The 14,550-nt window shown below is 41.2% G+C and overlaps 2 protein-coding genes across 3 annotated transcripts; both read right to left on the bottom strand.

Annotated features, from left to right (window-relative positions):
* Positions 1-1,103: 1,103 nt before the first annotated feature.
* Positions 1,104-2,769, bottom strand: LOC5510896. Its single transcript, XM_032380164.2, has one exon. The coding sequence runs from the start codon at positions 2,736-2,738 to the stop codon at positions 1,443-1,445; it is 1,296 nt and encodes a 431-aa protein (XP_032236055.2). The 5' UTR covers positions 2,739-2,769; the 3' UTR covers positions 1,104-1,442.
* Positions 2,770-7,879: 5,110 nt separating this feature from the next.
* On the bottom strand, positions 7,880-14,061 carry LOC5510904 (inactive carboxypeptidase-like protein X2). 2 transcript variants are annotated; one of them, XM_032380166.2, is made up of 7 exons: positions 13,929-14,061; positions 11,590-11,740; positions 10,789-10,940; positions 10,479-10,613; positions 9,707-9,816; positions 8,647-8,822; positions 7,880-7,972 (listed from the first exon to the last, which is right to left on the bottom strand). In XM_032380166.2, exons 2-6 carry the CDS (start codon positions 11,634-11,636, stop codon positions 8,673-8,675), a joined length of 594 nt encoding a protein of 197 aa, XP_032236057.2. In that variant the 5' UTR covers positions 11,637-11,740; positions 13,929-14,061; the 3' UTR covers positions 7,880-7,972; positions 8,647-8,672. The 2 variants fall into 2 exon arrangements, with proteins under 2 accessions (XP_032236057.2, XP_032236056.2); XM_032380165.2 differs by lacking the exon at positions 13,929-14,061 and adding an exon at positions 12,571-12,700.
* Positions 14,062-14,550: the final 489 nt, after the last annotated feature.

Raw genomic sequence — 14,550 nt, 5'->3', positions numbered from 1 at the left:
AGATCTATTATAATTACCGTCAACCAATTTATCCAAATGATCAATGTAATTATAGTTGTTCGAGGTTGTAAACATACGCCACATCGTTTCCTTCAGAGTCCTATTAAATGGTTCTACTACTTGAGCCTTGGTTTCGTTGTAAGTTACAAAATGTCTTACATTATTGCGTGTTAGAAACTCTTGGAAAACTTTGTTTTTAAACTCTGTCCCTGCATCAGTTTGTAGACGTTCGCATACTCTCCCTTTTTTAATATTGATGTAAAGGCTTCTACTAGGGCTTTCCCCGTTTTCGATTTTAAAGGCTCCACCCAGGCAAAGTTTGATAAGATATCTATTACCGAAAGTAAATATTTATATCCTCTGTTCACCCGACTTAAACTATCGATAATGATATAATCCGCTTGCCACTGTTCATCCATACCGTTGACAAATACAACATTTCTACGAAATCTCTTTCTAGCTTTTCTGTGAAGGGTATAGCCAGGTTGTTGTAAAAATGTTAGAACTTCTTTACGGGATATCCTATGTTTTTTAGCAGCTCTGTATAATTTCTCTACACCACCCAAAGCAGAGGGATGATTCACACCATAATGCAGTTTCTTAAGTATCCGTTGTTTTTCTACTTTCTTTTTCACAATTTTCTTTTTTAGAGGCATCTCTATAGTTGATGTTCTGCTTTCACAACAGACAACAAAACACCGAATCTTCTGACAGATGGCACTCAAAGAGAAACTTGAAAGAGATATAGTAGACATGCAAGAGCCCATGGTTGAGTTACAAATGACAAGACATGTAGTGGTCCAGGATTTAAGTATCTGCCAAATCATCCACGAAGCTCTAGGGTAGTGTGATTCATAAGTGTTGAGGAGGGAACAGTGGAACTTATATTGGATTTCCCAAGGCTCCCTACCACTCCCCATATAGGCGTACAAAGTCTCCCGTAATTCATTGGTTCCAGATGTTTTACTATTTCCTCCCAATTCGAATGGGGTAGAGTATTAAAATGAAGATCATGAAAGCAACAACGTGCACAGTGTCTCACTAGAAAAAAGTCTAATCCATTCATGTCTAAAGCTTGAGAAGAAATGACAGACGCAAAGGTATTTTGGTTTATAAGGATTTTATTTACAAAATTATCATAAAACTATGGATACAATTAATATTCTTATTATATAACTATATACAATAGTCTTCCTGTTTACACTATACATGAGTATTAAGAGTCTGTACAATGAAAATCTACCCTTCTTACATTTGATATCCGTAAGGAAATGTTACATACCCATGTACCACCCTCTTATCATAAACTAAACGATAGCGTTTGCGCAAGCTCACAGTGCTTATCGTCTTAGTTTTCCCATCCCGCTTAATGAAATAAGGATTATATAAATAGATGGGTTCACCGTTAGGATTACACACCTCGTTACAAATGGTCTGGAAATTCAGTTGTTGCGATCCCCTATAGTTAAGGGTAAACCCTCGCACTTTGCAAACGGTCTTCCATTATAACCGTAATTCTTCGGACCCCCAGAAACGAAGATCGTTATGTATTCCCCCTCATCTAAGTCGTTGGTTAGATCCCCAAGATAATCTCCTCTAGGAGGATGCCAATCCCCGGGTTTGCTACTATAGATGATACTGTCCGTATCAAAGTACAAAACTCTCTCCTGGAGAGACTCTAGAACAGAATATAGCTTTAGTCTAGCGATTGCTGTTGTAAAGCTAGCGATCACGACATTGGTATTCTTCGCTGATTCTATGAATTCCTCCCCATGTGCATAATACACCTCTAAACTCTCTTCGTTGACCATTTGCACGTTTTTCACGACATTTGACCTACATCCTAGTAGTTTAAAGAAACGCTTGCTTTCAGTCACTAACTCTACTTTCGTTAACTTATTTCTTTGACCAAATTTTCCCCAAAAGGAATTCAGCATTAATTTCGCCAAAGAACGAAGCCCAGGATTCTTCTTAATTTCGCCCCATTCTAACTTAATCCCCTCCTTTTCCTCGTAGTCCCTTATATACTGGTCCTTATCACTTTCTGTCTCACACCAAACAGGCCAACCGCTCGCCTGTTGTTTTAACTTCAGAAAAGTATCAAAGTAACATGTAAATAATTCCGATGATCGCTGCTCAAAATGCCACACCTCACTCATTCTCTTTATAGCATAGCCTAGTTGACATGCTTTTTCTAATTCTATAGAGCACCATGTCCCGGATAGCATACGCTCAGCATTACTATGATTGGAAGGAGACTGTTGAAGAGTCTCTGCGCAGGTACGGCATAAAGGAAACATAAGCTTACCCTGGGCACGATAGGGGAGAACGGGATGGAACAAGGATCTAGGGGGTAAAAAATAACACTTAATAATTCGGAAAAATTCCGCTGGTGAAGTCTTACCCTTAAGAGCCTCTGCGGAATATATGGAAGGATGAGCAATCGGATATTCACCCCCCTTGTTCACGCTCGGATATAAACTTGTAAAGTCGACATAGTCTATCCTTTCCCCATCCTCTACTTCCTTGAAAAGACACGTGCTATTAGTACGACCCCCGAAGAAACTATCTCTAGGATCTATAGGTGTATCAAACGCCAAACCATCAACATATTCTCTCATCTCAACACTCTCATCTAGGTCATCTTTGAACTCACACTCCCACTTGAGGACAACTTCGTAACCATGCTTCCTAAACCTCTCTATCCTACACAATGTATCCTCTCTAAGGTCAGCCATAGTTGTATTGTTTACAGGATTGACAGTATCAGGTAAATAACAATTGGAACAACCGTGCCAAATACATCCCATGTATTCATATATAATACGACGCTCCGGATCATAACCATCTACATGATTACCAAGTACTCGCTGCTCCCCCCCGTTTAAAGCATGGAGAATTCTACTTCCGGTTTGAAGCTGAACCCAAGAAAGCCACTTTTAAGTGGCTTTTAAGTGGCCACTTTTGGCTCTCAAAAGAGCCATTATGGAATACTTTCTACAAGGTTGGTATCCCTGTGATGGAATAAACCCTATTGTGTTTTCCTTTAGAAACTGTTGTCTGAAAACTCTGTTGCAGGCGGAGGCTATTGTGATGCAGTCTTTAAAAGGATCGAGATCACACGTTTGCAACAATAGTTTTTTGAACTCTAAACAACACCTACGAAGAATATCCACATCGCTTCTACAGTACTCCACTAACTCCTTGGAAAAATCACACCCTATTGAAATGGTGTGGGAAATAACCTTTTTTCAATTCTGTTAGACCAAATGTTTTAGGTAGAGATTTAAGCGCCATAGGCAAGAAGTTGAGAGAATCTCGAAAGATGATGTTTGCTACAGCTCTATTGACATAATCTTTGCACCGCTCAAAATTAGTTTAGGAAGCATAAATTTCTTATAAAAATACTCGCAAAGAAAAAAAACCATCATAACCTCGAAGATTGTGAGCGATAACAATTGAGTTGTGAGGCTCCTCTTCGAGAAGCCAATCCCCAAACTTGTCGACACAATCATCCCCTCTAAAAACAGTCTCCTTGCCCTCCTCTGTCTGAACGATTAATAGGTTTGCTTTATGCTTACCCTAATCCTGCCTAGACTCAATATCTAAAAATATATACTTTATTTCCCCCTCCCCCTACTCCCCCTCATCATCTATGCTATCACTGTCACTATCTACCTCCTCCCCGTTCCTACGTTCCTACGCCTTTTCGCCCTTTTTTCTGCGCGTTTTCTCCTTTTTTTCTCACGTTTCCTTTCCCTTTTCTCTTCCTCAGTCTCAAGCTTCTGCATATAACATAAATGCCCGGCACGGAAAAAGTCCTTACAATTAAAACAGTAAACCTCCCCACACTTATGATCCCTAGGATGCCGTTTGCTGTAAGCCAAAACTTTTTTGCATGCTTTACACCTATAATATTTTGAACAAATAGTTACCCTCCTTGTTTGGAACGCAATGCCTCTCATAACATTCATCCCCGGCAAATATTCTATTACAAGAACCACATTCGCGCCACGGTGCCTTGTTAACTTTGCCGTTACACTCAGTTGAAAAACAACATTTGCATGTTCCCTCGCAATGGTGAGCATCAGCGCTATTATAGCCTATCTTACACTCAAAACCATAATAACTTCTTTCTAAAAATGTACTAAGGGCAGTAATAATATAAAAATGATTGTTGTGATAAAATAGAAAGATCTTCTCATCTCGCTTAGGACCTTCATAGACAATTGCATTGAAATACTCAGCAGAAAGAACAACTAACTGATATTGGTCTATAACCCTTTGAAACATTTTAACTTCTGGTAGGCCACACATTCGCAAAGGTACACCAGCTCTCTGGTGTAAATCAGTAGCGAGAACTCCCTGAATAGCCCGACCCTGCCTTATAGAGTGATATCGGTCCCACTTCTGGCGCGCAATATCAGTGACAATAGCTCTACTGAGGCATGTGTCTGAATTTAAAATCCTAATTACACAGCCCTTTTTCTTCAAAAACTTATCTAACTTAAAAGCATAATGCTTCCTCTTTCTTACAGAAACACCCCCCATTGGCATACTTATATGTATGATATTAATATTCATACAATCCTCTATCTTAATAGTTTCATTTGACTGGACTACTTCTGCCATAATACGGTTAGCATTTAATTCCCGCATTGGCATAAATGGCAATGAAATCGGATAGTCGAGGGAATGACTTCGTAACACGAACCGAACTAAATCATTTCCCAACATACCAATGGTCATCTCACTAACTAGCGTATCGAAGATCTGACCTAGCTGTTCTAAGAGATACAGATCTGCAGGTGCGGTTACCTTGAGAAGATAATCCGTCGACGTAGTGTTAAACTTCTGCACGTGACGGGAAGATATCTTCCGAAGAGTGTAGCAATCTTCGGCTCTCCCAATATTAACTCCCCTCCCAGTCTGTCTCTCAGCTAAGACACAGTCTACATCTTCATCCTGGAGGAATAGAAAAACTCGTAACAATTGTGAGCTATGTCATTTCTGTGAATTTAATGCAATTTTGATTTAAAATGATTAAGTTATTGCCACACTTTAACATGAGAGCCTTGTTTTCGTGTAAAAGGTCACGTGACTAGGTGTGGGCTGTGTAAACGTTATCATAATGACCAGCTTATAGAGCTATGTTATCTCCGTGAATTTAGTGCCATTTCGATTAAAAACGAGATAGTTATGGCCATTTGGGTGTGAGAGCCTCGTTTTCGTGTTAAAGGTCAAGTGACTAGCGTATGGCCTGTGCATGGTATCATAACAATCAGCACATCGAGCTTTAAAAAGTCTGTGAATTTGGTGCCATTTCGATTAAAAATAAGGTTGTTGTGGCCTTTTTAGTATAAGGGTCTCGTTTCCATGCAGAAAAATGACGTCCATCACTTATCCCATCCTTGCGGCGCCCGGTGCAGGATGTGAAAGTGCCACCAAATATTTTGTACCCCTCTAAGGCCCCCTTAACCCGTTAGGATGGGTAGACTGCCAGCCTGAAATTCCCACGGGACTCTATTTCGGTACATTTGCTGCTGGACTAATATATAAAAAAAAGGGTAATAAAAATGAAAAATGAAAATAATCCATTAGACTATAATGATAAAAATATTCTTCTTCAGACAACAGCACATGTGATCTTCTCGTGTCGTGAGGATTAGATAAGAGAAAATAAATTGGTAGACCTCTGTTTGGGTGCGGCTGTATGGAAATTGAAGAGCTGGGCTTCCATTGACGACTAGTCCCCAACATGCATTGTGGCCTCCTTATTTCAAAATGCCACGCTCCCTAGCAAACTGAGAAGCGGCCAAATTATCGATGTCCAATGACGAACACGTGTAGTTAAGCCGCGCCAGCACTTGTGGCTTCACCGATAAATCCCAATTTGGTGTAAACAAACCAACCCAATACCTATTACGGCGGGTAATCAAACCAACCCAATACCTATTACGGCGGGTAATCAAACCAACCCAATACTTATTACGGCGGGTAATCAAACCAACCCAATACCTATTACGGCGGGTAATCAAACCAACCCAATACCTATTACGGCGGGTAATCAAACCAACCCAATACCTATTACGGCGGGTAATCAAACCAACCCAATACCTATTACGGCGGGTAATCAAACCAACCCAATACCTATTACGGCGGGTAATCAAACCAACCCAATACCTATTACGGCGGGTAATCAAACCAACCCAATACCTATTACGGCGGGTAATCAAACCAACCCAATACCTATTACGGCGGGTAATCAAACCAACCCAATACCTATTACGGCGGGTAATCAAACCAACCCAATACCTATTACGGCGGGTAATCAAACCAACCCAATACCTATTACGGCGGGTAATCAAACCAACCCAATACCTATTACGGCGGGTAATCAAACCAACCCAATACCTATTACGGCGGGTAATCAAACCAACCCAATACCTATTACGGCGGGTAAACAAACCAACCCAGTACCTATTACGGCGGGTAATCAAACCAACCCAATACCTATTACGGCGGGTAATCAAACCAACCCAATACCTATTACGGCGGGTAATCAAACCAACCCAATACCTATTACGGCGGGTAATCAAACCAGCCCAATACCTATTACGGCGGGTAATCAAACCAACCCAATACCTATTACGGCGGGTAATCAAACCAACCCAATACCTATTACGGCGGGTAAACAAACCAACCCAATACCTATTACGGCGGGTAATCAAACTAACCCAATACCTATTACGGCGAGTAATCAAACCAACCCAATACCTATTACGGCGGGTAATCAAACCAACCCAATACCTATTACGGCGGGTAAACAAACCAACCCAATACCTATTACGGCGGGTAAACAAACCAACCCAATACCTATTACGGCGGGTAATCAAACCAACCCAATACCTATTACGGCGGATAAACAAACCAACCCAATACCTATTACGGCGGGTAATCAAACCAACCCAATACCTATTACGGCGGGTAATCAAACCAACCCAATACCTATTACGGCGGGTAATCAAACCAACCCAATACCTATTACGGCGGGTAATCAACAACCCAATACCTATTACGGCGGGTAATATAACCAACCCAAAACCTATTACGGCGGGTAATCAAACCAACCCAATACCTATTACGGCGGGTAAACAAACCAACCCATTACCTATTACGGCGGGTAATCAAACCAACCCAATACCTATTACGGCGGGTAATCAAACCAACCCAATACCTATTACAGCGGGTAATCAAACCAACCCAATACCTATTACGGCGGGTAATCAAACCAACCCAATACCTATTACGGCGGGTAAACAAACCAACCCAAGACCTATTACGGCTGGTAATCAAACCAACCCAATACCTATTACGGCGGGTAATCAAACCAATCCAATACCTATTACGGCGGGTAATCAAACCAGCCCAATACCTATTACGGCGGGTAATCAAACCAGCCCTCGCCTGTAGCCAAGGTGGAAGGGCTGCAAACTGACCAAACCCCATTGCCTGATGGCTGTAAGGCTTTGGTAACAAATACAGCTGAGCAAGATAACCCCAATGTAAGCAAACAAATAAACCCTAATGTGGGAAACTAAACTAACCCAATTTCTATAATGGTAGTTAGCAAACTAGCCCCATCTTTGGTACCAAAACCAGCCCCTCAATTACAGCTGGTAAACAATAAACCCAAACTGAGCCATGAAGAGACAGGGTTGTAGTAATGATGATGATCAGACAGACGTGTCGATTAGCCAAAGGCGAACATTCTATAGAAGAAAAAAATACTAGGGACTTTATAAATAGATTTATCTATAAAAATAGACGTAAATAACAGGAGAGGTAGCCAAAAAAGAATTAAGGTAATTGTCAGTATGCTCAATGTTTTTTTATTCATATATTGATAATCATTGTTAAATATATTCATTCATTTTCTAATAAAATTCCTCATTTCGTCACTGGATATCATCTGCAATTAAAGAATCATGATTATTTGTAGTATGCCGTTTTTCGTATTCTATACTCATATTTAAGTACGCCTTTATGTTGCTTCAACGTTTTGAAATAAAGCAATACAATTCAAGACTTGGTCACTGTTTAGATATAACAGTAAAACTCAAAAGTTTTTGAGAAGCAAAAAAATCGACGGCGGTGCCCGAAATATTACGCGCACAAGAATCTCAGTTTGCTTTAAGTATTAGTAATTATCTTATGATAAAATAAACCAAAAATGACCATTATTACTTTACACTTTTTTTATAAGAACCTTTTTATAAGAACGTCGAACCTGAGATTTCACCAAATTTTAAGAACATGCCGTGGCTCAGATGGAAGCAAACTATTACTTTGATAGTTTGATGTGTTTTAAAATGCAGAATCAAATTGCGTTCATAAAAAAACCTCAAATATTATTGTTATTGATCATTTGTGTAATTATGTTCTAATAATTCAATTGGGCATTATGTATTTATATACATTTAAATTTAAGAACATTGTTCAAATCATTTTCGGCCTCGAAATGCTAAAAAATATGAACGGCCAGGCCTTAACTAAAAATTAGACGTTCTTATAAAAAATAATATTTTGGGAAGATGTCGCTCGCGCATGTAAGTTGTTTTCCCGCCAATTTAAACATTGACTCACACATGCGCAGTCGAACAGCCTCACTCTCATGCGCAGCCGAACAGCCTCACACTCATGCATGCCGAACCAGCTGAGGGTTTCCATGTCTTTGGCTTGATGCGGAATGATCGTCCTTCGGTTGGGTTAACGAGCCATTGGATCTGCACGTCCGACCACTCTGAGTTCCCAATCAATACCTGCGCCAGGAAACAAATCAATCAACATACCCAAATAGCTGTGTTCGTTAAACAGACTATTAATATGGTTCATCAAAAACTGATACTCGACTCTTCAAATTTTCGTCTTTAATAAGAATACTTAGGGCAGTTGAAGAAGAAAAGGTCGACTACCAGTTTTTGTTGAACCATCTATTATATATTATTGTGTATTTTGACAAATGACTGGTCATTCACAACTTACACTTTCTGATAAAACCGCATCCAGGACTGCTAGCTGTTCGTCTTTCACGGTATTCCCTGTTTGAAATCCATTTACATTAACTCACCTGCACTGATAGGTATTCCAAGTATGGAAGCCATTGACATCAACTCACTCACACTGATAGGTATTTCCTGTACGGAGTATATCCACATCAGCTCACCCGCACTGATAGGTATTTCCTGCACGGAGTCTATCCACATCAACACACCCGCACTGATAGGTATTCCCTTTACGGAGACTATCCACATCAACTCACCCGCACTGATAGGTATTTCCTTTACGGAGACTATCCACATCAACTCACCCGCACTGATAGGTATTCCCTTTACGGAGTCCATTCACATCAACTCACCCGCACTGATAGGTATTCCCTTTACGGAGACTATCCACATCAACTCACCCGCACTGATAGGTATTCCCTTTACGGAGACTATCCACATCAACTCACCCGCACTGATAAGTATTCCCTTTACGAATACTATCCACATCAACTCACCCGCACTGATAGGTATTCCCTTTACGGAGACTATCCACATCAACTCACCCGCACTGATAGGTATTCCCTTTACGGAGACTATCCCCATCAACTCACCCGCATTGTCCTGTATTCCCTTTAGGGAGACTATTCACATCAACTCACCCGCACTGTCCGGTATTCCCTGTACGGAGTCCATTCTCCTTCTCCTTCATTGAATTCCATGGTGAATTCGGTCACGAAGTTATTCGGGTACTTGCCCTGGATTCCTATCCCTAAGATCAACAGCGATCAACGGTGGGTGTTTTAACAAAAAATGGCCAATTGCATTTTATAACTGGGCTACCACAGGTATCCCAGTAACAAAGTGTCAGATTATCTTCAAAATGTCTAGGTTATATTCGTTAATTTTCTATAAGTCTGCGACTTATTTAAATAGATGGTCGCATAATACGCACAATTTCACTGAAGAAGTGAAACACACCGCGTTTTTGCGATTGTCTTCTAACAAATAATATATGTGGCTCAACAAATCAAAAGGCGCTATATCACGACGTATATTGTAACAAAGCAGAGGCGTGTCTAGAGAAAAACGCAGGGTGGGGCCCAGGGTAGTATTTCACTGACCACGGATCAATTTAAAAGTTCAAATCGACATCTTTATCTTTGGTGATAGGTCACTATATCATTCTAAAGTCTTTTTATATCCAAGTCTTTCTAACAACCAATGAAGGTGTCACCCGGAGACGAACTCAACTCGTTACATGAGCAGGTGGGGATCAGGATCCCTCGGACCCAACCCCCCCCCCCCCCCCACCCCCACAACCACCACCTCTGGACACGCGCCTACATGCTTCTAGATATCGGTTATTTCTAGTAATCGCTATTATGCTTTTTTTGGATGCTGTTGAAAGATGTAGAGCGGGATATCTAGTACCTGTTATTCTTGTAGGTTTGTCAAAATTTATCTCCAGCCACGGAGCCATATCACTTTTAGCTGAGCACCAGGTTCCAACCCTAGAGCTTGTCGCGCTGCTAGACCTGACCGTGTAAGGAAGCTGGCTTGAGCAGGCTGGAAACGATTATCCAATAGCTCATGGTTACCAAACGGTTATGGTTACAAACTGCTTGGTTGCTCATGTACTCGAAATGTATCTATGTGTGCAAATACACCATAGCATTTCCAGGTTGCGTACCCCTAATCTACGCCCCGCCCAGTCTTACCCCTATGCCGTTTGATACCCCACCTGGCATATTTTGCAGCCGGTAGACGGCGTTGGTCCATTCTCCCCCGACTCCACTCCAGCAGTTATTCGATGGGCCGTAACGAGAGAAAGACTTGTTCTCCCCAGTCCCACTCCAGCACTCTCCGTAATACTGTATCGCGAAGTACTGGAACCTAGAAAAATCACAGTGTCTCAGAAAACCCTTGCAACACTGAACGTCTATGTAGACCTAAAAAGATCTCTCAAGCAATAAGTCAAGTATGTCATTTTTGGAGTAAATGTTTTGCTCCTCCCTTTCCCTAGAGGCTTTTCTTACCCGTCAGCCATTGCCCACTTGTGATGCTCTTAACTATGTCCCCAAAAGTCTATGCTTGCTTATCGCACTACATGACTTAACTGTCTGTCAATTATGCTTTGTGAACTAATAACTTAACCATCAGCCCTTACAAGCTTTGAGCATTGTGTGACTTACCAAAAACCTTTGCAAGCTTTGAACATCGTGTCACTCACCCAGAAACCTTTGCAAGCTTTGAACATCGTGTCACTTACCCAGAAACCTTTGCAAGTTTTGAACATCGTGTCACTTACCCAAAAACCTTTGCAAGCTTTGAACATCGTGTCACTTACCCAAAAACCTTTGCAAGCTTTGAACATCGTGTCACTTACCCAGAAACCTTTGCAAGTTTTGAGCATCCTGTCACTTACCCAGAAACCTTTGCAAGTTTTGAACATCGTGTAACTGACTCAGCAACCTTTGCCAGCTTCGAACATCGTGTGACTTACTCAGCAACCTTTGCTATCATTGAACATCGTGTGACTTACCCAGCAGCCTTTGCCTGCTCAGCGCACTGCCTCACGGTAGCAGCCATATCGGTCCACACAATCTGACCTCTCAAGTTAGATAGCTCCTGAGGTAGCGTCCTCAATTCTTTGTTGTCTTTGAAACAGCCAATCTTTAAGAAGGTTGATTTAGCTGTTGAAAAGCAAAGCGCGTTAACAGGCGACGGCGGGTCATTAAAGATATCAGACTGTGTTTAGCAAGAAAGACACACGAACCCAGTGAGTGTACGGATATTAGATTGTGTTTTAGCAAGCATAGGGGAAGCCGGCGAGTGCATTTTCGATTCTGTGCGCTGGAGCGTTGTTTTCAGGCGCACGTCTCTCGAAAAGCTCGAGATTTCTATGACTCGAAAACTTTATTTAGCGTTTTCCTTCAAACATTTTCATATTGGTCTTTTTACAGAGATAATTCCTTTAAAAGTTCTGAAGACTTAGAGTAACCAACGGCCAAAAACACGTGTACAAAGATGCGCCGAATATTGACTGCTGATAAGTTGTTAAGACACAAACCCGAACCTGAAGGCCTTTTTCCCTGTTACAACGGTTTTGATCGCACAGAAAACAGAAAAATCAATAAACGTAAACCGCGCAGCCTAGAGAAACCGCAATACCGCGGAATAAAATACGAAAAACCGCGCCAGATTTAAGGTAAAAAAGCATCACCGCGAACCCTTACGCACCTCTTCTGAAAAACAGTTCCCAAGTTATATCAATGATAATTTCATTCCTGGATCTCAACAAAATATTACATACATTTTGCGGTAAAAAAAATATCAGTCGTGCACGTTTAGATGACAAAATATTTTTTTTCTATATCACTACTTTCTGATTCTCATTACCCGATCATTATCAGCCGATTAGGGCAAAAGGTTAAATTTTAAAACTGTAAGCGAGTTAAAAAGTAAAAAACAAAAGAAAAAATGAACTGAAAGTATAGGTGAGTGCTGGATCTTGAGGAATTACCATTTGTTTCCGTGGCATGAAGTGTTGCACCAAGGCACAGAACGATAAGAAAAGTGTAGTCCATCGCTAAACGAAGTTGCAATATTAAACTCATCAAGCCAAGATGTAACAACTTCTCAAGGGCGTGAAATACGAATGACATGTGCGCGCAAAGGAGGCTGGGAACGTGCTGTCATTGTCAGATCTGGAACAAACAGTTTGTGAAGCTTTGTATAAACAGACAATTAAAGGGAAGATGTATGGCCTCTAGTTACAATACAGTACTAATGTTTATGTATACTCCATTATACCCCATTGATAACGCGCATGCAACCGTAGCCTAATGTAACCGCTGACTAGAGGATTTAATGCGCGAGTCAGCGGCTACACGTAGGCTGATACATTTGAGTCGTGCCGCACGCTTTTGATGTAATTGTTCTGTCTAAAAAATATTTATATCAGATCAATAATAAATATGGGTTACTAGGACTAGTTTACACAGAGAGTTTACATAGAGCACACGAATCGTTGGCCGCTAGTCTAGACGCACCCCCCTCCCCCCCACAACCCGCTTTCCTTCTTTGGCCCCCCTGCCCCACCCCTAGATACGCGCCTGTATTAAATTATTAATTATTAATTTAGGCAAGAGAGCATAAGATAAGAGAGGGGCTCTTTTGGTACTAGCCGCGCGCCATGTCGATTCCCATCCAAGCAATTTTTAGTAACCACTGCGCGTGAGGATTTGCCTCATTTATTTTGTCCTACTCTCCCGCGGGTAAGTCTTGTTGTTTTGTCAACTCGATAGAAATCATGTCAATTATCGCGTATGGCAACATATGCAAAAATTATTTCGAAGGCGATGTTGCGCGTTTTAATACAGGCGAACAAACTTTTGTCGCAGAAAGGATAGACTGGTTCTTGGAATGTTACTAAAACGGGGAGCGGGGAACAGGGATCTGTAAACTTGAAAAGAGATTTATGGAAACATATTTTGAATCCGTGGATATTTTTGCAATCCTACATTGCCATGACTTCAAATTCTCATCCCATAGTGATGAAAAGCACTCTTTAAAGGTTTGAGGTGCTATTTTCAGTATTTTTATGATTATCGATGTTGAAAGCTGCTGTTTTCCGTGACCATGACCCTTCTTTCCTCTAACACCAAGTTGACTGTTTACTAAATTAGACTATTGCAAAATGTTATTACTTTTCTGGCCCCATCTAATTTGTTCCTCTGTACACTTTATTACAGCTCAAGCTCAGACTTGGACTCAAGCTCAGACATTGTTGAACTTGTAAAAGGAAAACAGCAGCTTGCGATTTTAGCTCGCACTAAACTACCCAAGCAAACTGTTATCATATTATCCCTTTCAACATACCTTTCACTTGACTTGATCTCTATCACATCTAAAATAAGAGAAACGTATTAGATTCGATTCAACTGGCGCATGAATTATTCATAATTCTTAGAAACAGAGTCAGAGATTTCACTTACCATCCATTTTAACGAGAGAAGAGACGCACGTGAGGTTGCTACATCGCTGTGCCCTACCGCTGATCACTCGTTCCCAGATCCCTGTTCCCCGCTCCCTGTTCCCCGCTCCCCGTTCCCCGTTTTAGTAACATCCCTCGTTCTTGTTCAAAAATTCTTGGTGAGTAAAAAAGGCTCACGCGTAGTGGAGGGGGGAGGGAGCGGGAGAAACGAGAAAGGAAGCCCTTTCCCCCTCCACCACCTCGTTCTAGCGCTTTGTTACACTGACCTGCGACCTTGACCTTAGCCAAAATCCACCTTAATTGGCGGTTTTCGAAATATTGCACGCATCTTAATGGCCACAAAGTTCATATTGTCCTAGCTCGACTAGAAGAACGGTAGTTTCTTGGTGTTTCGGAGCACCAGCACCAAAAACACAATGGAACAAAAGCCAAAAACAAAGACCTTAGAACGAGACAATGAAATAGAGTACAAAAGCCTTGAGCACCAAAAACAAAGCTCTCGGTAAC

This window comes from Nematostella vectensis, chromosome 4 (genome assembly GCF_932526225.1).
Source record: "Nematostella vectensis chromosome 4, jaNemVect1.1, whole genome shotgun sequence".
In the NCBI taxonomy this organism is placed as follows: Eukaryota; Metazoa; Cnidaria; class Anthozoa; order Actiniaria; family Edwardsiidae; genus Nematostella; species Nematostella vectensis.
The sequence above is the reverse complement of the archived record's forward strand: the minus strand, read 5'-3'. Positions and strand labels throughout refer to the sequence as shown.

Coding starts and splice junctions, on each gene's coding strand:
- LOC5510896 (XM_032380164.2), bottom strand. CDS start 2,738: ATGGCTGACCTTAGAGAGGATACATTGTGTAGGATAGAGAGGTTTAGG.
- LOC5510904 (XM_032380165.2), bottom strand. CDS start 12,664: ATGAGTTTAATATTGCAACTTCGTTTAGCGATGGACTACACTTTTCTT. Junction 11,741..12,570: donor TCATGCCACGGAAACAAATG/GTAATTCCTCAA, acceptor GCTTTTCAACAG/CTAAATCAACCTTCTTAAAG. Junction 10,941..11,589: donor GAGCAGGCAAAGGCTGCTGG/GTAAGTCACACG, acceptor TGATTTTTCTAG/GTTCCAGTACTTCGCGATAC.